The 22,926-nt window shown below is 41.1% G+C and overlaps 1 protein-coding gene across 1 annotated transcript in view; it reads left to right on the top strand.

Annotated features, from left to right (window-relative positions):
* The window catches only part of LOC127811939 (prefoldin subunit 3), a 32,035-nt gene extending 9,990 nt beyond the window's left edge, over positions 1-22,045 (top strand). The window contains exons 3-6 of the mRNA XM_052352148.1: positions 1,874-1,945; positions 21,047-21,166; positions 21,251-21,352; positions 21,637-22,045. Of these exons, the coding sequence (XP_052208108.1) occupies positions 1,874-1,945; positions 21,047-21,166; positions 21,251-21,352; positions 21,637-21,714 (372 nt within the window). The 3' untranslated portion in view covers positions 21,715-22,045. The remainder of the gene's footprint in view (positions 1-1,873; positions 1,946-21,046; positions 21,167-21,250; positions 21,353-21,636) is intronic.
* The last annotated feature ends 881 nt before the right edge of the window (positions 22,046-22,926 follow it).

Raw genomic sequence — 22,926 nt, 5'->3', positions numbered from 1 at the left:
TCTACACCTCTGATTAACCAGGGGGTGTGCTTAATGCCTGGAAAGGAGCTGCTGCTGCCTGAATGTGTAAAATCCATTCCAAAGTATGCAACAGCAAAAACCATGCCTTTTACGTTTTTTTCTTTTTGTTACTTATTTTACTCCTCTCCATACATATTGGAATTAAGGCTTGATATGTTGTTGTTTGTTTCTGTCCACAACTTTATGAGATCTCTTACACTTAGGTGAGGTGGGGGGAACAGACTGCACTATGAGCCACGCAAGAACCAGGGACCATCTAATGAAAGCATGGACATAGGCACGGGGACACAAGATTTTTCAAAAAAGTTTTACATGACATGGTTGAGATATGTTAATTAATAAAATAATTTCTTATATTGTTAATGGCATAATAAAGTTTCCAAACTATATTCCAAATTAGGAAATGCATGCATTTAAAATTCCCAAGCCAAAATTCCAAATGAATAGCTCTAATCTAATTAGAAATCAATTCACAGCCCAGTTGTCTTCGTCCCTTGCAATTCTGTTGATGTTTAAAGAGAGAATAGAAGCATGAAGTGTCTGAAAACTGAACAGTCATGCAGTCAGAACATGGAAAAACAAAAGGCTCATGCAATTGCCAAGTCAGAAAACTAAAGTCAAACAGATAACCTTAGGGGCTGTTGTAGAAAATGATTACCAGTTTTCTATCTCCGATTTTCTATAAAATCTCTAGTTTTCAGTTTCCATAGAAAATTTGAAAAATAAATTCAAATGCAAGAAATATAGAAAACTAATTTCCAATCTAGAAAACTGGAACAAATGTTCAAAAATTGAGATGTTTTGATTTTTTTTTTGTGTAACTGGTGTTATAGGAAGATGGAGATGATTTGGGGAAAATTTTTGGATAATTGTATTTTCCAAATCTCCAAATTAATAAGGAAAACTTAGAAAATTCATTTGTGGTCTTTTCCAAGTTTAGTTCAATTTTGGGAAACCAATCTCTATTATTTATTTATTTTGGTATTTGAATAAGTTTAGTTCAAGTTTTCAATTTTGGGAAACCAATCTCAATTTTGTGTTTTCTGTGAAGTAATTTTCCAAAAAATTGGAGTTGTTTTCCACAACCAAACAACTGTTATTTTTTTAGTCTTCAAAGTGTTCCCATAGTGGATGCGTGTGCCCTACTTGTGTCCTGTTCCCGTATCCTTTTAAAAATTTTTAAGAAAGTGTGGGACATTCCATGCGGGCATGTTTGGGTGTAGAAGTGTTTGACACACTGATGACACCGGTATGGTAGCCACTAGGAACTGTGCGCTTTTTGGGGGATCATAACTCTCTTGTATGAGACCACAAAAAATGTTGGATATGCTCACTTTTATCATCATTTCTTGATTCTATGAGTAACATCTTCCATAATCTCCCTGTCATTTTGATCAATTGATCAAAGATATCAGAATTAATCCTTTTTTTGTGGGTATAATTTAGTTTCCAAGTCTCACAATAACATCATCTGCACTTCTGTTTTTACTGAACTTATGTTTTACATACTCAGTTTGTGACCTACTTAGTTTAAAATGCGTTACCAGTAATAACACCTGATTAACTTGATGTACTCCTTCCAATCTGGTTTCTGAGTAAACCTCCTAAAATCGTGATGTTTGAAAAATTACTATAATAGTGCAGCCTAAGCATATGTATGAACTTTTTCATTCGTGACTGTGATTTATGTTTGTAAATTTGTATGCATCATTAATTTTGTTTAATACTACTTGTGAAGTATGACTTTTGAGGATGTTTAAATGCTATAAGTTTGTATTCTGCTACAAGTTTACTTTTCTGTTTCTGTTTAGAAGAATTTTGACCATTGCTTCTTGATTTATGTGGTTATCAGGCAAAGATCCCAGACATTGAGAAGTGCCTGGATGTGATAGCTACTTTACAAGCTAAGAAGGGTACCGGTGAGGTTCGTTTTATGGCGTTCTGATTTCTTTAATGTTTTTATACGTTGATAAATTTATGTATGACTGAGCTGTCAATGTTTGAAATTGGGATGAAGTTTTACTGGTATGAGAGCAAGCATATTGCATCTTGTTTTATGATTTCCTTATCTAGTAGTCTTTTTGGGCTTTTAAAGACTTACCTCTTACAAATTTATGCATGTATATCCTCATGTACTGGAAGGGGATAACTGACTCAGGCTCTCTCTAAAGGGGCAAATGACTTCAGCTATTAGCATTGAGGTCCCATACTTGATGACAATTGAGCAACCATTAGATGAATTGGAACAAAAAAGTTAACTACTTTCAGCCAACAATGGATTCTTCTTGATGTTATGATAGGTGTTTTTTCTTTTTTCATTTCTAGCTGCCTTAGGCGGTGGTATACTGAAAGCTTGAGCTGATCATCTAATAAAAGGTGTCTTTCTAAGCATGTGGTCAAAGTTCCCTCTGAACTACTTAGATTTGCAAGATCAAAATTGTTTTTTTTTTCCATGTCTGACAAAGATTGCCCACCTTTTATGTTCTTGAATGCCTTTTGATTCTCACTTCATGACATGCGTGTGTTTAAGTGGAAAAGTTTTTGTTTAATGTGAGTGGAGATTAGCACTAGAATGAGTAGTATTAGAAAACTAACCTTAAATGGTTAATTGAAAATGTGTAAGTTTCATCTACTGGAAAATTGAGTTTTCAAAAAGGCTTATCATTCATTATTGTCACGCATTGGGAAGAAAACTGAATGTATATCTTATTCATCTTGTCCAGATCTATATATATATATAGAAAACTAGCCAATCTACAATAGGAAACTCTTAATTAGAAATTGCCTCTAATGGAGATAATCCTAAGTGATTTACATAACCTACCAAATCTGTACACCTAATCTTCTATTTATATATTAGGAAATATTTCAAAAATAGCTTGATTGACAGCCCTTCGACTTTCCAAGATAACCCCCCTAAATCTGCTTCAATCAATCTTCAATCAATTTGTTATATGATCTTCGATACTCTTTCTCAAGCTGGTGAATAGATATTATCCATTCCTAGCTTGGAAATTAATGTCTGAAGTTGAGGATTGTTGATTCCTTTTGTAAACACATCTGTTAGTTGAGACCATGAAGGCACATACAGAGTACAAATGAGCATGCTGTCCAGTTTTTCCTTTATTAAGTGTCTGTCAACTTCTATGTGTTTTGTTCGATCACTATACTGATGGTCAATTTGTTGCACGAGATTATGCGCTCGAAATTCAGATTCAACACTCAATGTTGCCACATCATTTTGCTTCTTGCTTCTCCATGTGACTAAATTCCCTCCAACAAAGGTGCAATACCCAAAAATAGATCTTATATCTGTCACTGAACTTGGATAGTCAGTATCAGTATAAGCTTCAGGTGCAATCTTGGCATGCTTCTTGAACAATATTCTTTTCCCTGGAGTCCCTTTTAAATAGTGCAATATCTATAGACTGCCTGCAGATGTATTTCCTTTGGGTTATTCATAAACTAACTCCCAATGCTCACTGCATAGGCAATGTCTAGGCGTGTGTGAGATAGATATATCGGTTGGCCAACAAGTCTCTAATACGCCTCTCTTATCTGTTGTTTTGTCACCCTCAGCTTCCCCAAGTTTGTGGTTCTGATATGTAGGTGAATTAGCTAGTTTGCATTCTGTTAGATCCTAAGATCTGATAGTGGTGGTTTAGGGAAGAACTTGAGAATTAGAGAGAAATTTGAGGGAGAATCAGACTAATGAGGGAGAGAGCAAGAATTGGGGAAGAACGGAGGGTTCAAGAGAGAGGGAGAGAACAGAATAGTGGAGGGAAAAGAGTCCATTCTCATTCACGATGAATCTCCATCCTCTTACAATTGGCCTTTTATAAGCATAGGCAACTGCTCTTTAGTTATTGTAATTGAAAGCACAAACAAAAATAGCAGTAGCCATGTGCGCCCAGTGTTCTAAAAATCGGCCTAGGCGGCCGCCACAAATTTGGCCTAGTCGGCCCCCTAGGCACTGACCCCGATTAATTGGCCGGCGGCGGCTCCTAGGCGACCCAGCAAAATGGTTACCACTTCTTGCCTTCAAATTTAAATGTCCACTCTCCACTAATTACACTTACTACAGCCATCTACTGTTTATTACAGTAGTTCCCCCTTAGGTACATGACAGTAATGCCCCCACTTCTCCATTGCAAACAATACTGCAATTAACTCCTTATCGTATATGCTTAGTCCCAAATGCTTTAGGGCTAGAGCTTGACTAATGTACGCCAGGGGCCTCCCATCCTGCATCAACACAACCCCTATCCCCATGTCACATGCATCAATTTCTAGAGTAATGGCTTTGAGAAATCAAGTAAAGCCAGTACAGGTGTCCTAGTCATGGATCCTTTCAATGCTTGGAATGCATTCTCAGCACTCGAGTTCCATTGTAAGCTGCCTTTAAGCAACTCGGTTAGAGGCCTGCTAATTATTCCAAAACTTTGGATTAACCTTCTATAATAGCTTGTAAGGCCCGGAAACCACCCCCACAGCTCCTTAAAAGTCCTTGGCCTTAGCCAATCAACCATGGCAGCAATCTTTTTAGGATCAGTTTGCACTCCCTACCCTGATATAATGTGGCCCAGATATTCCACCTGTTTCTTATCAAAAGCACACTTGGACAACTTTACATACAATTGATTGGATCTAAGGATTTTAAATGCTGTCCTCAAATGGTCTAGGTGTTGTTCAATTGTAGGGCTGTAAATGAGGATATCATTTAAAAAAACAAGGATGAATTTCCTCAAGTTGGGGCTGAATATATGGTTCATTAGGGATTGGAAAGTTGCAGGAGCGTTGGTCAAACCCAAGGGCATGACAGTGAATTCATAAAGCCCTTGGTGCATTCTAAAAGCGGTTTTGGAAATATCACCAAGGTTCATCCTAATTTGGTGATACCCTGCCCTCAAGTCTAAGTTTTGAAAACACAATGGCTGAAGTTAGTTCATCAAGAAGGTCCTCAGTGATGGGAATTGAGAATTTGTTCTTTATGGTGATGGCATTCAACTGATGGTAATCCACACAAAAACGCAAGTTCCATCCTTTTTCTTAACTAGTAAGATAGGAGAAGCAAAGGGGTTTTGGCTCGGTTGGATGATTGATTTGGCTAACATCTCTTTGGCCGACCTTTCTATCTCAGTTTTTTGAGTTGGTGGATACCTATAAGACCTAATGTTGACAGGTTCGAAATTTGGCTTTAGGTGAGTGGTCAAAATATCGGTTAGGGGGTAAGGTAGTGGGCTTAGCAAATATATCCTCAAATTCAATCAAAAGTAAATGCAAAGGGTCCTGAGAATGTACCTCTGTAAGAGAGTGTAAGGTAGAACCAGCTGCAGGTATAAGATGTTCACTAAGCTCCACTCCAATTCAACAGCATATAGAGAGTACAATTGAGCACCTGAAGTGCCCTTCTGCTGAAGCATTTTCTACATCTTCTTACCTGTAATTGATTTACATTCTCCTGTCTCTAAGCTGCCTGTCAAGGTCAATTTCTTCCCCTCCATTTCTAATGTTACCTCTAGTTTGTTGAAATCGAGCACTAGAGGGCTGACAGTTTTCATCCAATCCACCCCAAGGACTATCACATCCTCCCAATTTCAGGATTCTGAGATCTGCTGTGAACTCCTGCCCTTGCATTTTCCATTGAAAGTTTTGACACTTGTATCTACTAATCATCTTGCTTCCATTGGCCACTGTGACTGATAAGGGAAATGTGGCCAATGTGGGACATTGCAGTTCCATGGCAGTGGCTTCATCAAGAAGCTGTGGGTGTTGCCACTGTCTATCAAAATCATCAATCTCCTCTTCCCGTAATTTCCCTTTACCTTAATTATCTTCCCAGATGGACAGCCTTGCAAGGCATGCAGGGAGATTTCTCCATCTTCCTCCCCTGCTGCCCCATCCTTTTCATTTTCTACTTTGCCCGCCACCTCCTTTTCTTCTCTTCTTCTCCTTCCACTTTTTCTTCTAACCCCTCCATTTACAACAGTTGCCTCTTACATTGATGACCAGGGCTGTATTTTTCCCCACACCTAAAGCATAGCCCAAGCTGCCGTTTCTGCTCCATAGATGTTTAACCTGGGCTGGGCTTGGTAACTCATTACGAATTAAGGTCCCTCTTTGAACTACAGAACTGGCAGCTTTTAAACCACCTCCAATTGATTGGCCGCTCATAGGATATGCCTTCGGCTGCAGCTTGTGTTTCCTAAATATAGCCTTCAGTGCCAGCTCTTGTAGCTTGGGCGCAACCTACTTCATAGTAACAGGGTTCATCATTTTCACCATAGGACGTAATTCCTCACTCAACCTGCTAATGAAACTTGATACAAAATAAGCCTTAGTTAGTGTTGGATGGGAATTTAGCATGCATGAGTGACTTCAATTCCTCAAACTGTACTTGGTACTCCATTACGGAACCCTCCTATTTCAGCTTGTTAAATTTTTCAATAACATCTGCCATAGATCTTTATCCAAACTGCTCACAGAATTCCTTTGCAAATTCTTGCTACCTATATACATTCCTCATCCAACTCCACCCTTGAAACCGGGCATCAACTATACCATTGAGATATGATGCTGCAAGTTCTCCCCCTGATTCTCGGCCACCGTTGAATCCACCATCGTGGCTTATCCCTTCAAAGATTGGAATTTCTAACCTAGGCATAACGTTATGAGGCTGAGGAATGTAATTGCCCCTTACCTGGACCTCCTGGTCAAATTTTGACCGATCATTTGTTATTGATAAATCAGGAGCATGCGACAAGTTCCCAGCTCATGCAGTGGCTCTAGGGGGAAACTTTGCTGGCAAACTCGCCTACGGTCTCCTAGATATGATCTCTAGGACTCCGTTGATTCATTGGTTGACATTAGTAATCTCCATGTGAAGTCAAGAGGGATCTACCTTCATATCTTGATCCAATGCCTGCACTGCCTCCCTAGCTGCAGTGCTTTCAACCCTACCAAGACCCACCTCCTCCTGAGTTTGGTGCAACCCCATTTCCAACGTATCAAGTCTGACTTCAAGTTGCTTCATTCTAGTCCCTTCGGCCATTTCTCCAACCGAATTTGCCACACCTGTGTCACAACCCCACTCTTGAGGAAGGAATTAATCCTTCTCCGATAAGAGTTCCGTGAAGGAAAAGTGGCTGAGTAAGTGTGGAGAATAGAGAGTAGAGAGAAATAGGAAGGAAACAAATTCTGATAATTCTCAATGGTGATTCCTCACGATAGAGGTGTACAGATATATATAGGCCGTTTGGGGGATATTCCCCTATCAGAGGTGGGCCCGCACCTGGTACAACTCCTAACAAACTATATTCCCTTTTGTCTTCTTCCTACCCAGCCGTTCACCACCTTAATTTAGCTAACGCCTAAACATTCCAAATGGCAGTGTATCACCCTACTAGCTGCTACCGAACAGTAGTGTTGGAATTTAAAAAATGCAAAGGAATTAAATGCGGAAATGACCAGTCATTTCGTGACAACTCCCCCTCCATTAGCCATTTCTAGTCCTCGAGAAATGCTAAGGAGGCTGGCCGCTTGTGGAAACTGATTGAGGAATTCCGGAAGGTATTCCCACGTACTGTCTTTTGAAGTGTGCCCTCGCCATTTGACCAATACCTAGATGAGTGGTGCCCCGTCCTTGTATATCACCCGCCTATCGACAACAGCCTCTAGTTCGGTCCTTACGCTGACCTCCTTGGGAAGGGCTGGTAGCATTGAACTCGTTGGTTGAGCTCCCACCGACTTTTTTAAGAGTGAAACATGAAAAACAGGATGAATTTGTGACCTTGGGGGAAGCTTCAATCGATAGGCTACCTTCCCGATTCTAGCCTCAATAGGGAACGGTCTATAATATTTGGGGCTAAGTTTAGTGACCTTCCCTCAAGAAATTGACTTTAGGTGGCTATACCTTAGTCGAAGATACACCTGATCCCCTATTTCGAACTCCCTCTCGCTTCTCCTTCGGTTCGCGTTCTGTTTCATGCGATTTTGGGCCAAGGCTAGCTCTTGCTTCAACTGTTGTGTCATCTCCCACCTTTGTTGCAAATACTCCTCCACTGAGGCCACATTAGAGCTTCCTCCCACTGCTGGTAGAAGGGGTGGTTTGTACCCGAATAAGGCCTCGAAAGGGGACATCTTGGTTAACGAGTGGTGGCTGGTGTTATACCACCACTGCGCTAGTGACAACCACTTATGCCACTCCTTGGGTTGCAGCAAACAGACACACCTCAGGTATGTTTCAAGGCTCTGGTTCACTCTCTCGGTCTGCCCGTCGGATTGGGGGTGATACGCGGTGGACAAATTTAGTTTTGTTCCGAGGGACTTCATTAACTCCTGCCACATCAAGCTGGTGAAAATCTTGTCCCTATCCGAGATTACAGTCTTAGGAGCCCCATGCAATTTGATCACCCTATCCAAGAAGACCCTAGCTACATCTTGAGTTGTGTAAGGATGGGTCAGCCCGATGAAGTGGGCAAATTTAGTTAGCCGGTCAACTACGACCAGGATGCTGTCCCTCCCTTCTGATCGAGGAAGTCCTTCCACAAAGTCCATCGAGACACTAGTCCAGGCCTAGTCGGGGATGGGTAGGGGTTGTAGTAACCCCGGGTAGGCCACTGTCTCCGACTTACACCTCCTACATGTATCGCATCTCTGGACTAGCTCCTTAATCTCTGTTTTCATTTTCGGCCACTGGAACGCCTGCTTAACCCGGAGGTAAGTATTCTGTTCTCCCGAATGCCCTCCCAGCGGAGACTCGTGTAATGCTTGAAAGATCCTTTCCTTGATCCTCGGGTTTTGTCCAATCACAATCCTTCCGCGAAACCTCAGTAACCCTTGGTTCAGGGTGTAGCCCTCTACCTCCTGGTCTCCCAATGCCAGCTTTTCCACCATTGACTTAACTCTGTTGTCTCCTTCGTAGCTGTCAATCACTTCTTGATACCATTCAGGCACCAGGGTGGTTATGGCTGCTAAGTCTCCCTCCTCATGATGTCTGGACAGTACATCAACTGCCTTGTTTTCTTTTCCCTTCCGGTATTGAATTCTGTAATATAGACCCATTAATTTGGTCATTCCCTTCTTTTGTAGTTGCGTTTGGAGCTTCTGTTGCAGTAGGAATTTTAAGCTCTCGTGGTCCGTTTTTATGATGAACTTGTTGCCCTCCAAGTAGTGCCTCCAACGGTCTACCGTCATGAGCACAGCCAGAAGTTCCTTTTTATAGATGCTGAGTCCTAAGTGTTTTGGACTCAACACTTGGCTCAGGAAGGCTAGGGGTCTTCCCTCTTGAGCCAGCATTGCCCCTACCCCGGTTCCACTCGCATATGTTTCTAGAGTGAAAGGCTTGTCAAAATTTGGGAGGCCCAACACCGGTACTCTGCTCATAGCCCCTTTCAGGTTCTCGAATGCTTCCTCTGCCTCCTACCCCCAATTGAATCCTCCCTTCTTCAGTAAGTTGGTCAGTGGCTTGCTGATAATTCCGTAGTTTTGCACAAACCTTTGATAATACCCGGTCAGCCCTAAGAATCCCCTCAAAGCCTTCAGGGATGTGGGCCTTTGCCAAGACAACATTGCTTCCACCTTCCTGGGATCGGTACTAACCTCGCCATCTGATATGAGGTGACCGAGATATTCCACCTGTCTTTGGGCAAAAGCACATTTGGATTCCTTAATAAAAAGATGGTGGGTTCTTAGGATTTCAAGGGTGATTTCGAGGTGGGCTAGGTGTTGGTCGAATGTAGGGCCGTAAACAAGTATGTCATCAAAGAAAACCAATATAAACTTGCGGAGGTAGGGTTCAAAAATTCTGTTCATGAGGGATTGGAGGGTCGCCGGGGCATTTGTGAGCCCGAAGGGCATCACTAGGAACTCAAAGTGGCCATGGTGGGTTTTGAAGGCTGTTTTTGGGATATCTTCAATCTTCATCCTAATTTGATGGTATCCGACCCTTAGATCCAGCTTAGAAAAGAATTTGGCATGGTTAAGTTTGTCTAATAGGTCCTCCACTAAGGGTATGGGAAATTTATCTTTAATAGTCATGGCATTTAGTTGCCGATAATCAACACAAAATCTCCATGTTTCATCCTTCTTTTTGACTAGGAGGACGGGAGAAGCAAATGGGCTTTGGCTTGGTCTAATGAGGGATTGTTCAAGCATGGTTCTCACCATTTTTTCAATTTCGTTCTTTTGGTTGGGAGGGTCTCGGTATGCTCTAATATTGATGGGTTCGGCACCAGGTTTAAGATTAATGTTATGGTCAAACATTCAGGTAGGGGGTAAAGTTTTTGGTTCCCTAAGGAGATCCTTGTAATCCACCAATAGTTTATTAAGGGCATTCGAGTGACATACCTGGTTTTGCATTCCCTGGGGTGTGCTTATTATCAACCCCATCTCCCTTTGTGTCGCGGCTTCTATGTGATCCCCTTCGGCTACTACCACTGAGAAGAGGTGGGCTATCTGACTCCACTTACTCTTCAACACTCTTTGTAGCCTCCTTCCTGATATCATCTTATAGGCCCCCACCTCGCTCTTCCCGGTCAGTGTCATTCTTCTACCATCTTTTTCAAATGACACCTCCATTCTATTGAAATCGAAGTTGATGGGGCTCATCCCCTTCATCCAATCCACTCCTAAAACCACATGACACCCTCCTAGTTGAAGCAACCTCAGGTCTGTCTCAAACTTCTCCCCCTGCATCTCCCAGCAAAAGCCCTTGCAGGTGAAATTACTTAGCACCCTTTGGCCGTTGGCAACTGTCACGCTCAGTGGAATGGTTCCCATGTGTGGGCATTTCAACTTCTTAGCCATGCTTTCATCGAGGAAGCTATGAGTAGGGGTGTTCAAAAAAATCGGTGCACCGCGGAAACCGGCCAAACCAAACCAAACCAAACCGAATCGGTTGATTTTTTTTTTGCGGTCCAAAACGGTTTGGTGGTTATACAAACCGCACGGTCTGCGGTTTGTATGGTTGGCGGTTTGGTTTAAAACCAAACCACCCAAGAAAATATAAAAAATATATTATTATAAAAATCACCCCAACAACCCCTATTATTATAAAAATTTTATAATAATATATAACAAGTTTATAATAATATATAACTATTATAATTTTCAACAGATTATAATAGTTTATAATAATATATAATTATTCTTTTCAATATTTTTATACTATATTATATGTTAATAGTTATTTTCAAACCGCACTAAACCGCACCAAACCAGACTGCAAATGCGGTCTGGTTTGGTGTGGTTTGGCCGCACCAAAACCAGACCGTGGTCTGGTTTGATCAGAAAACCGCACTAGCGGTTTGGCTTGCTGAAAATGGTTTAGACCGGCCAAACCGCACCATGAACACCCCTAGCTATGAGTGCTTCCGCTATCAATTAAAATCATGAGATTGCAGTCTTTAACTTGACCTCCCACCTTGATGATCTTGTTGTCGGCCACCCCCTTTAAGGCATGTAGGGAGATCTCTTCATTATCCTCTTCATCACCCCCTTCCACTCCTTCTTTGGCTTCGTCCTGCTCCCCTTCTTCCTCTCCTTCCAATAGTAAGATCTGCCTCTTGCACTGATGGCCCGGGTGATATCTATCCCCGCACCTAAAGCACAAGCCAGCTATCCTTCTTTGTTCACGTAGCTGCTCCCCATAGGGAGTGGAACTCGTACTTGTAATTGGCTTTCCCCTGTTAGCGTCACGGGTGTACCCCTTTGTCCCCATACCAGTTGTCCCGGTGTTAGCTCCTCCGAGCAGTTGCCTTTGCTTCTTGATCAAGGCCTCCACCATCATTTCTTGTAAACAAGCACTTTCTGAAGCTCGTTCAACTGTCCACGGCTTCATCATCTTAACCATTGGTCTGAGTTCCTCGCTCAGTCCACTCATGAAGCTTGATATGAAATAAGCTTTTGAGAGGTGATGGTTATGACTAACCATATATGATCTAAGCTCCTCGAACTTCTTGAGATAGGATCCCACGCTCCCAGTTTGTCGTAGCTTATTGAATTCTTCAATGGTGTCCGCCACACTTCTCTCTCCAAAGCGTTCACATAACTTTTTAGAGAATTCCTCCCAGGTGTATTCTCTCCTTAGACTCAAGCACCCCTGGAACCATGCGTCTACCACCTCATTGAAGTATGCAGCGGCTAGGCCCACCCTCTGCATTCTGGGTACGTTATACCATTCGAACAATCTCTTGCACTTCCTTAGCCACCACCGAGGATGTATCCCCTTGAATACCGGGATTTCCATCCGAGGCATAGGAAATCCTAGAGGGTGATGGTTCTGCTCTTCTCCTCCTATTATTTCTAACTCTTCCCGACCTTTTTCTTCCGGGTTAATCATAACCCTTTGCAAGAGAGGTTCATTCTCCCCTCTAGGTGGAAAGTCTGGAGCTAACCTGACCCGGTTTTGCTGGGTAAACATCACCATGAATTGCTGGATTTGAGCTCCCAGCTCTTCACGTACCCGTGCGATCGACCCTTCTAATCTCCTTTCAAGCCCTTCCATGGAGTCTTCCATCCTTCGGTCCATGGCGATCACTACCTCATGGTTTTTGTTAGCTTCCAACTCCGTCCTATCCATTCTATTCTGGATTTCGGTCACTGCCGCTTCTAGCTGCTGGAGCCGCGTCTCCATGTCCTTCATGCGAGTTCCTTCCGCCATTGTTCTGAGTCACTGAGCTCTGGCCGAGAATCTTTGCTCTGATACCAGAATGTCACAACCCCACTCTTGAGGAAGGAATTAGTCCTTCTCCGGTAAGAGTTCCGTGAAGGAAAAGTGGCTAAGTAAGAGTGGAGAATAGAGAGTAGAGAGAAATAGGAAGGAAACAGATTTTGATAATTCTCAATGGTGATTCCTCACGATGGAGGTGTACAGATATATATAGGCCGTTTGGGGGATATTCTCCTGTCAGAGGTGGGCCTGCACCTGGTACAACTCCTAACAAACTATATTCCCTTTTGTCTTCTTCCTACCTAGCCGTTCACCACCTTAATTTAGCTAATGCCTAAACATCCAAAATGGTAGTGTATCACCCTACCAGCTGCTACCAAACAGTAGTGCTGGAATTTAAAAAGTGCAAAGGAATTAAATGCGGAAATGACCAGTCATTTCGTGACAACTTGTTCTACACGGATTCCTTCTCTAGTCTACAACCCAATCAACTACTTTGTTCTATAGCTAATTCGCCACCTCCAATTTGTACTCAATGCCGATCAAGACTGACAATGGTTGCGACCCACACCTCAATACAATTCGACCGATGGAACCCTTGCAACCAATCATTATTTTCTCATGATCATTGCGAGTTCAAAATCTCTCGGTCTTTGTTGCAATCGTTGTGATTCAGTGATCGCCCCCTGACCTACTTTTACTTTGCGCCTTCCTTACTTTGCTGGAATCAAGTTGCAATTGCTGTAATTCAACGATTGCTTCCCAGTCGACGCCTTCTTCTCACCCAATCACCGTCCAATAGTCTAAAGACCATTAGCTCTGATACCAATTGTTAGGTACTAAGATATGACAGTAGTGGTTTAGGGAAGAACTTGAGAATTAGAGAGAAAGTTGGAGGGAGAATCAAATTGACGAGGGAGACAACAAGAATTAGGGAGGAATAGAGAGGGAGAGAGAGAGGGAGAGAACAAAATAATAGAGGGAAAAGAGTCAATTCTCATTTATGATGAATCCCCGTCCTCTTACAATTGGCCTTTTATAAGCATAGGCGACTGGTCTTTAGTTATTATAACTAAAAGCACAAACAAAAATAGCAGCAACCATGTGCACAACCATGTGCGCCTAACAGGAATATAACAATATATGTAGCTTAATTCCAATTGTTAAGTACTAAGATTTGACAGTACTAGTTTAGGGAAGAACTTGAGAATCAAAGAGAAATTTGGAGGGAGAATCAGATTGACAAGGGAGACAACAAGAATTGGGGAAGAACAGAGGGTTTGAGAGAGAAGGAGAGAAAAAAATAGTAGAGGGAAAAGAGTCAATTTTCATTCACGATGAATCCCTATCCTCTTACAATCGGCCTTTTATAGGCATAGGTGGTTGCTCTTTAGTTATTGTAACTGAAAGCACAAACAAAAATGGTAGCAGGCATGTGCACAACCATGTGCGCCTAATGGAAATGCAACAATATATGTAGCTTAATTACAATATTACCCCTCTATTGTCCCTAGGGTCGTGACACATGCCAACTTCCTTGTTTCCCTTAAGAGATCAGTAATGTACTTTTGCTGAGAAATAAAAATCCCCATCTTGGAACATGCCACCTCAATTCCTAGGAAGTACTTAAGATTTTCGAGCTCTTTGATTCCAAATTCCTTCTTTAAGTGATGTCCTAAACTCAGCTTCTCTTGCTAATCATTCTTGATTACTATTTGTTAAAGGTTGTCTCGAGTATATGGTATAAGAAGAACATGATGGCAGTTCGCTAGAGTTCCTTTTGAAGATTTTAGATAGAAGTTGTAACCCAAACTGTAATTAGTTATATTTTGGGGGATAAACTGTAAATATCTAATAATATTCATTAGGATATTCACCCACTATTATAAATAGAGGGCAAGGGGTAGCAAATGGTGAGAGAGTTCTCATTTTTCTGTTTGTAACAAGGGCTGATTGTTTCTGAGAGAAAGGCTAGGGCTGTTAGCTTTGTAATCTTGAGGGAAAACAATTGGGGCGCTCGGGAATAGAAGGGAGAGAAGGGTCACTACTGTACTGATTGATTTCTGGAAATAAAGACTGCTTTCGAGAGGATCTTAGAGGCTGGATGTAGTGCCAATTCAATTGGCATGAACCAGGATAAAAGTTTGTCTTCTTATATGGTTTGAATGTTTTCTTTCTTGTTTTGTTCTTACTTAAATTATGTTCTTTATTGACTATTTGTGTTGTGGTGTGTTGGGCGGTGAGTTAAGAGCGTTTGGATGGGTGTTTGATTAGTTTCTTGGAGGGTTTTAAGGCTGCCAATGCTCCCAATTTATAACACTATTATGTCATCCACGTATATAATGAGTGTTGTGACTCCTTGTAAGCCCGAATGTCTTATAAACAAAGTGTGTTCTTCTTGACTTTGTTTGTAGCCCTAGGCGACTGTTTCAAACCATACAATGCTTTCTTAAGCTTGCACACGTTATTAGGAGCTATGTTTCTAGTGTACCTAGGTGGAATCTCCATATATATTTCTTCATCAAGGTCTCCATGTAAAAAGGTATTTTTTACATCAAACTGTTGGAGTGGCCAATCAAAGTTTGTAGCTAAGGACAATAGAATTCTCACCGTGTTCATCTTTACTACTGGAGCAAATGTTTCTTGGTAGTTTATTCCATATGTCTGTGTGTATCCTTTTGCTACCAACCTTACTTTGTACATTCCTAATATCCCATCTGCTTTGTACTTCACCGTGTATACTCATTTGCACCCTACTGGTTTCTTCCCTTTTAGTAGTTCTATAACTTCACATGTTTTGTTTTTCTTAAGGCCTACATTTTAACATTCATAGCGTTTTTCCAATTCTCACAGGTTAAAGCCTCAAAAAAGGTATTAGGAATTGACATAGTGTTTAAATTTGTGAGGAAGCATTTATGACAGAGAAAATCTTGCAAATGACACAAATTCTATAAGTGGGTACCTTGGTTGTTTTGTACATTCCCTAGTTCCCTTCCTTATGGCAATAGACAAGTCCAATTCAGGTGTAGATTGAGAGGGATCAGAAGGTATTACCTTATTCTCAGGATTTGGTTTTGATGCCTGAATTGGCCTCGATCCAGGAGCTAGGTTCTTTTTTCTTGAGTAAACCTAAGGAAATCTGTTATTAGAAGCATCCTCATTCCCCCAACTAACGATACGTTTTCTAGTTCAGATTCAAGTTGGGCATCATTAAGGATCACAAGGTTCAAAAAGCTTGGGGTTGTTGAGGTTTGAGGTTGGGAGCAGAAGTTGACTCGGGAGAAGGTGTTCCTAGTTCTAGGTAGGTCTAGTAGAAAAAATCCTTATCTTTGACAAGTGTTGTCTCCCTCTGAAGATACGGTTGAGTAAAATAGGATGTTGTCTCATCTAGGGGTGAGCAAAAGTTCGGTTAAACTGAACTAATCGAACCGAATCGAAAAATTCGGTCGGTTCGGTTTGGTTTTTCATAAAAAACGGTTCGGTTCGGTTATATTTTCTTTTAAAAATCGGTTATTCAGTTCGGTTCAGTTATTTTGATAAAAATACTCAAAAACCGAACCGAACTATATATGTAGCAAATAGGCGAACCGAACCGCCCCCCCCCCCCCTCACGCACGCGGGCACGACACCCCATTTCGTGTTCTCTTCGTTCTTCTCTCTCTGTGTGTCTCTCTCTCGCGTCTTCTCTTCTCGTCGAGTTCTGGCGATGGCGATTGGTGAAGATGTAAGACTCTCTTCGAGTTCTGGCGATGGCGAAGACGAAGACTCTCTTCGAGTTCGAGTTTTCACAGATCTGGCGATGGCGAAGACGAAGAGGAAGGCTCTTTGATGGCGATGGCAAAGACGAAGGCTCTTGCCTCTTCGATGCTTCATAGATCAACACTGTCCGCCCACAAATCTTGCGATGGCGAAGACGAAGACGAAGACTTTTCGTTGCTTCGTAGATCAGCACTGGCCGAAGGCTCTTCGTCTTCATCTCTTCTCTCTCCCTCCACCATCCGTCGCCGTCACCGATGGCGAAGAAGAAGATGAAGGCCGGAGACGAAGACGACGCCAATGATTTTTCGGTAAGTTTTCCGGCTACTTCTCTTTTACATTGAAACTTTGAAACTTAGATCTACTAAAATCCAACCATTAGATGCTTTTAATTTTTGGGTATGTGGGTCACCGTGGTTGGGGGAATCCGATGATCGGTTCTGATCATCAGAATCGCCGGTCGGCTAGGTGGCTGGTAGCAACAACAAAGTTGTTTTCTTGGTTATTTTGTGTTTCAGTTCGGTTATTCGGTTCGGTTCGGGTAGCACGGTTTGGATTTCGGTTAGTTCGGTTTGTTGAGGTTAGTCGGTCGGTTCGGTTCGGTTATTGCTTTTGGTCGGCTCGGTTTGGTTCACAATTTTTGTCCGGTTCGGTTTGGTTATAACCGATTGCTCACCCCTAGTCTCATCAAATGTAACATTAGCCGACATGAAGAATTTTCTGGTTGATGAACGATAGCATTTATATCCCTTTTGGGTTGAAGAATATTCCAAAGATAGTTTTGAGAGCTCTTGGGTCCAATTTCCCTCGACTTTGACCATGAATGTGAACATATGAGACAAACCCAAATATTCTAGGAGCAAGATGGTTTGTGATGGTAAGATGTAGGTAAAAGTGTGACAGTACTCCCATAGGGCTTTGGAGATTCAATATTGGAGTAGGAAGTTGATTAATAATGTGAGTGGTTGTGAGAACTGTTTCCCCCCAATAATGTTTTGGCACATTTCTTTGGAATGGTAACACTCGGGTTGTGGAGAGGAGGTGACCATTTTTTCCTTTTAGTTACCCCATTTCGTTGAGGAGTATAGACACAAAAAGATTCATGAATGATCCCTTCTCCCTGGAAATAAGCCAACAGAGTTTGATTAAAGTAATCCTTGGCATTGTTTGAACGGAACTGTTTTTAACTTGGATGCCAAATTGGTTTTTTACCATGGATAGAAAGTTTGGCAGTATATTACTGACTTCACTTATGGATTTCAGCAAAAAAATCCTAGTAACTCGAGTACAATTGTCAATGAATCAACTCAAAGGGAATTGAACTCCTTTTATTGATAATAGGGAAGGCTGAACGTTTGTGTTTGGCTAACTCACATACCTCACAAGCAAAAGGTTTAGTTTCTAATCCTTTGAACAAGAAAGGAAAGATAACTGCAAGAGTTTTAAAGGAGAGATGACCCAGTCTATAATGGTGGAGCCAAATCAGGTCTTCAACAATGGATTGATGGTGTTCGGATAGGAGAGTTAGGGAATGATTTTGCTTGTTAATGTCTGGTGTCTTAGGCACATCAAGATAGTACAATTCGTCTCTTTCCTCAGCACGTCCAATCATCATTCTTGAATCTTGGTCCTGAAATAAACAATGAGTTGGGAAAAATATAACTTTGCAATTTAGGTCTTGAGAAATCTTGGTGATAGATACCAAATTTGTGGACATTTTAGGAACATGAAGGACATTTTCAAGGTTGAATTTTGGATTGATTCTTATATCTCCTATTCTGGCTACTGTGGTTGGTGAACTATCTGCAGTGGCTATTTTTCTATTACTATGGCAAGGAGTATAAGTGCTAAAAGTAGAGCCATGGGTCATATGATCTATGTCTCCCAAATAAAAAATCCATGAATTTTTACACGACTTTACTGAGGCAGTTAAACCATGAGAGATTGGAAACTTACCTGAATGTACCAATGTACAGGTACCTGATGGTATCTCAAGAGCAGCCAAAAAATTCCTCAGCTTCACAATCTCCTCTTTATTGAGATTTGTTGATTCTGGGCCTTTCTCCTCTCCTTGCTGTGCAGTCACTTGGTATGCCTGCCCTTTGCACAGCTTATTCTGTCCTCCTTTGGTTCCCCACTCCTTGCTGGATGGTTTCCCAATCAATTTCCAGCACTTCTCCTGAGTGTGCCTTGGTTTGTTACAATAGGTGCACCATAGAGAGTCTGTATCTTTGCCACTTGTTGTCTTGGATTCAGCCTTCCAATTTTCTTTTGGACCACGGTTTGCAGTTTTTGTCAGCATGGCCGAGGCTTCCAGTGATTTCGTCTCCAACATCACTCCTCTTCTACTTTCTTCTGCCAAAATAATTGAAACTACTTCATTAAGAGTGGGTAGATCATCCTTACCTAAGATCTAGATTCTCACAGGATCAAATTATGCATTCAGTCCTGCTAGAAAATCGTATTTACGGTCCTTCTCAAAGAATGCCTTCAGCAATGCAGCATCTTTACTCTCCTCCATCTTTATTACCTGATATTGATCCATTTTCTGCCACCGACCCTTCAACAAGCTTACATAATCTGTGACAGTTTTATCTCTTTGTTTTGTCGACATAGTTTTGATCTGCAGCTCATAGATCTGGGCCGCATCCTTGACTTTGGAATAAGTTTGTTGAATTGACTCCCAGACCTCCCTTGCAGTTGTTAGGAACATGCACATGCCACGATCTTTGGTGACTTAGAACTCTAGAGCTAAGCCATAATCATCGAATTCTGCTTATCCCATGAGGCAAAACTAGGATCTCCTTCCTTAGGTCCAGTTCCGATGATGTCGTTGAGCTTGCCTTTTTCCTTTAAAATAGTCTTAATCAGCTGTGACCATTTTAGACAGTTCTTCCCATTGAGCCAGTATGCAGCACTGATTTGCTGCAGTTCACCGGATACTGGATTTGCTGGTACTTCTCCGGTGCTGTGGGAGACAACTTCGGCAGAGGTAGAGACAGTTGACATCCTTTCAGGCTGCTAAAATATTTAGGAAACCTGATGGCTTCGAGGGCAATGAAAGCCGGTCAAACAGCAAAGACAATGAAGCTGGAAAGCTAACAGCAATGAAGGCTGGAGGCTAGGAGGGTAATGGAAATGAAGGCTGGAAAAAAGGTTGCCTATGGAAAGTTTCCTAAGGCTCTGATACCATGTTACGCATTGGGAAGAAAACTGAATGCATATCTTATTCATTCTGTCCAGATCTATATATATACAGGAAACTAGCCAATCTACAATAGGAAAGTCTTAATTAGGAATTCCTCTAATGGAGATAATCTCTAAGTGATTTACAGAACCTACCAATTCTGTACACCTAATCTTCTATTTCTACGTTAGGAAATAATTCAAAAACAGCTTGATTGACAGCCCTTCACAACTTTCCAAGATAACTCTCATAAATTTGCTTCAATCAATCTGGCTATATGATCTCCGACAATAGTGGATATAGCTTAGGCATTCTGCTTTACAGTTTCTACTGGACCTTACATGCCGCCAATTGCAAGCTGCCGAACAATATGTGTTTCTTTCATTGTGTGTTGCTTTTGCTGTACTCCCGAGTCTCTAATTTAGGCATTTTCTTGTAACATCATGCCATTGAAGTGGCACCCTCAATCTTATATGTTAAATCGAAATTATGCTTAAACTAAATTGTTTTTATATGCTGTCTGTTTGGGCTTCTGTTTTCCTGGTTTATATTCTGCCTAAAGCTTTTATTTCTGCTGCATCTTTTCTTGCTGACACCCTTTTTTATGCTCTTTTGATATAGCAAAATCTGCAATTTGCGCTGCTCTTTTATGTGCTCCATGTCATTCTGTGCAAAATGAACAAGTTGGTTTTCCACATCTTCCATCACTTGTTCAACCACTGAGTTTCCACAAATATGTTAAATCTGAACCTTACGATGTCTTGTGCTAGTGCTGATATATCTATCTTCGTGCCCCCCTATTACAAAGCATTTCATATTATTTGCCAAGAGGCATGGTATGAAGTTTGTGGGTCTTTTATCATCTCGTGAAATTTTCCTCTTAAGCCAATCCTTCACTTTATCCAATGTTCTTATTTTTTTGCTATTTATCCTGTGTTCTTTTAAAAGTAAATAATCCTTTTTTTTACTTTTTTCTTTTCCAAACTGAGACAGAATTATGGAAATCGTTCCTCCTGTCAAATCAATCCTCTCTCCCCCCCCACTTCTCTCTTCCTACCCTCCTCCCTCTCAATTTGACCTTAGTGGTTTGTGCATGTTACAATCCTATGTACTGGCAAGGCTGCACATACAAGCTCGTGTGCATGGATGTGCCTATTTTCTTCTCCAAATGTGTTTTGAGTTAACCATTTGCTTGTTCTAAAAATTGTGAATTGACAAATTTTGAATTGGCTTGCTACAAATTGGGTAATTTATGCGTTTCTTTTTTGCAGAAATAAATAACTCAAAAATCTACAAATTTGTTTGCATATAAAACCTACTGAATAAAAATATATAAGTTTTATCAAACTGATTGTGTCTGCAGCTCATGTTGTGTTGCAGGTTATGATATAATTATCATTATGTGGTTGCAGGCACTGATAGCTGATTTTGAAGTGTCAGAAGGAATCTACTCTCGAGCATGCATTGAGGATTCTGATTCAGTATGTTTATGGTTGGGAGCAAACGTCATGCTGGAATACTCATGTGAAGAGGTAGTCTATTTGTAATCTTAAGAGATGTTAGATTCTTACACAAAGGATGCAAGATCTTTGATGTTCTTTAAGTTTTAAGTGCAGGCTACTGCTCTTCTCCAGAGCAACTTGGAAAATGCAAGAGCAAGTTTAGAAGTTCTTGTTGCAGATCTACAATTCTTGAGGGATCAAGTGACCATTACACAGGTATAGTTAGCGTTTTACTCCTTGTAGGAGTTGTGGCTAGAATAGGCTAATTTTTTTTTAACAAATTCACAAGTTTGCTATTTTTATTTCTGTTGATCATTTTGGGAACAGTTAAACCGTCCAAGCCTCAAGGGCCAAGATGTTTAATGCATATGGTACCTTGAGACGGTAGAGGCAACGCATAGCTATTCAGCTCACCATAATGTTGATAGCCTTTTACTCTTGTACTTGCGAAGTCCAAATAAATTGGAAGGATATTTTAATATGACACTGCTATGCTTCAGGTCACAATTGCTCGCATATACAACTGGGATGTACATCAACGCAGAATTCGTCAAGCTGCTGCAGCCAAAGAGACTTGATAAAGAATTCCCTACACCAAGATGTGAGGTGGTTGAACTTTGCTAGTCAAGAGTATGGTTACCGGTTTCTCGTATCCATTGTTTTAAGCAATTGGATGCCCTTTCTTGCTTGCTTTTTTTGCCATCCTAATATTATTTGATATGTTCTATCTTATTTGAGTGTCTTGTTCTGAATTTTGACCGTTAGGGATAGTGCAGTTGTGTATGATTAGTGTTGTATCATTCACTCTAGCTTTGTTTTCTGATGAGACTTCTCAGACCTCAGCTGGAACATGACTTTCAAAATTCAGTACTATAATCTGGGTTCATGATATATTTTCCTTTTATTCCATCCCCTGTTTTTCCCTTGGAAAGATGCCTATTTTGGATTTAGTGTCTTGCCTCCACCGATAGCTGATGCTAGGTGTTAACTGGCAAGCATATTTCAAATTTAAAAACTTTAATCACTGCAAGATATAATGGGGCCTACAGAAGCTTCATTTAGAGCTAAAACTAGTTGTCCAAAGTGCTGTCTAATTAAGGGACGCGGTAACACATGATTTTTCATGTTCAATGGATGTGATTGCCATGCCATCTCTATCAGTCCTGAAAGAGAGTTGTAAAAGCTGGCTCTTTTAGATTAATATATTGCAAGTTGAATTATGAGCAACATTCTTGACCCGTTGGTTGCATTTGAATAAGGTATCCTCCATTTACTTGAGAATTAACAATTGAATTTGCCTGTTACATCAATTTGGTTTTCTTTGCTTTGATTTGTCTGACTCCGCATATTGGTGGGACACTACTTGTATTCTTGTCCTCTGATCAGGTAATTGACCTCAATTTGAATATAGTTTTGGCGCCTTTTGGCCCCTCCCGCGCTGGGGTTTTGCACAAGAAGTTTCGCATTTATTTACAATTTTTCACATTATCTTTCTGATTTCATTTGGATTCTGGAATGTGTTTGGTCTTTTTTTAGCCATTGAGCACGTATGCCACTTAAGCTTAAACACTCGATGATTGCCTAGCTCTCCCAGAGTCTCTGTTGTTAGCTTTTCCTTTTGGCTGGGTTCTACTGTTGATAATTTTCTGTTCAATTTAGATGAGAATTGCTTGCTTCCTTCCTTCCTCATTGATGAACATGTTCAAGTGGCTAGTGCCAAAAAGTACCTTCACCGTGCCATCTAGTTTCACACAGTTCATTTCCTAATTCCATATAATGTTGCTTCCAGT

Source organism: Diospyros lotus, chromosome 10 (genome assembly GCF_014633365.1).
Source record: "Diospyros lotus cultivar Yz01 chromosome 10, ASM1463336v1, whole genome shotgun sequence".
NCBI classification, from domain to species: domain Eukaryota; kingdom Viridiplantae; phylum Streptophyta; class Magnoliopsida; order Ericales; family Ebenaceae; genus Diospyros; species Diospyros lotus.
This window is presented reverse-complemented; position numbering and strand designations above follow the sequence as displayed.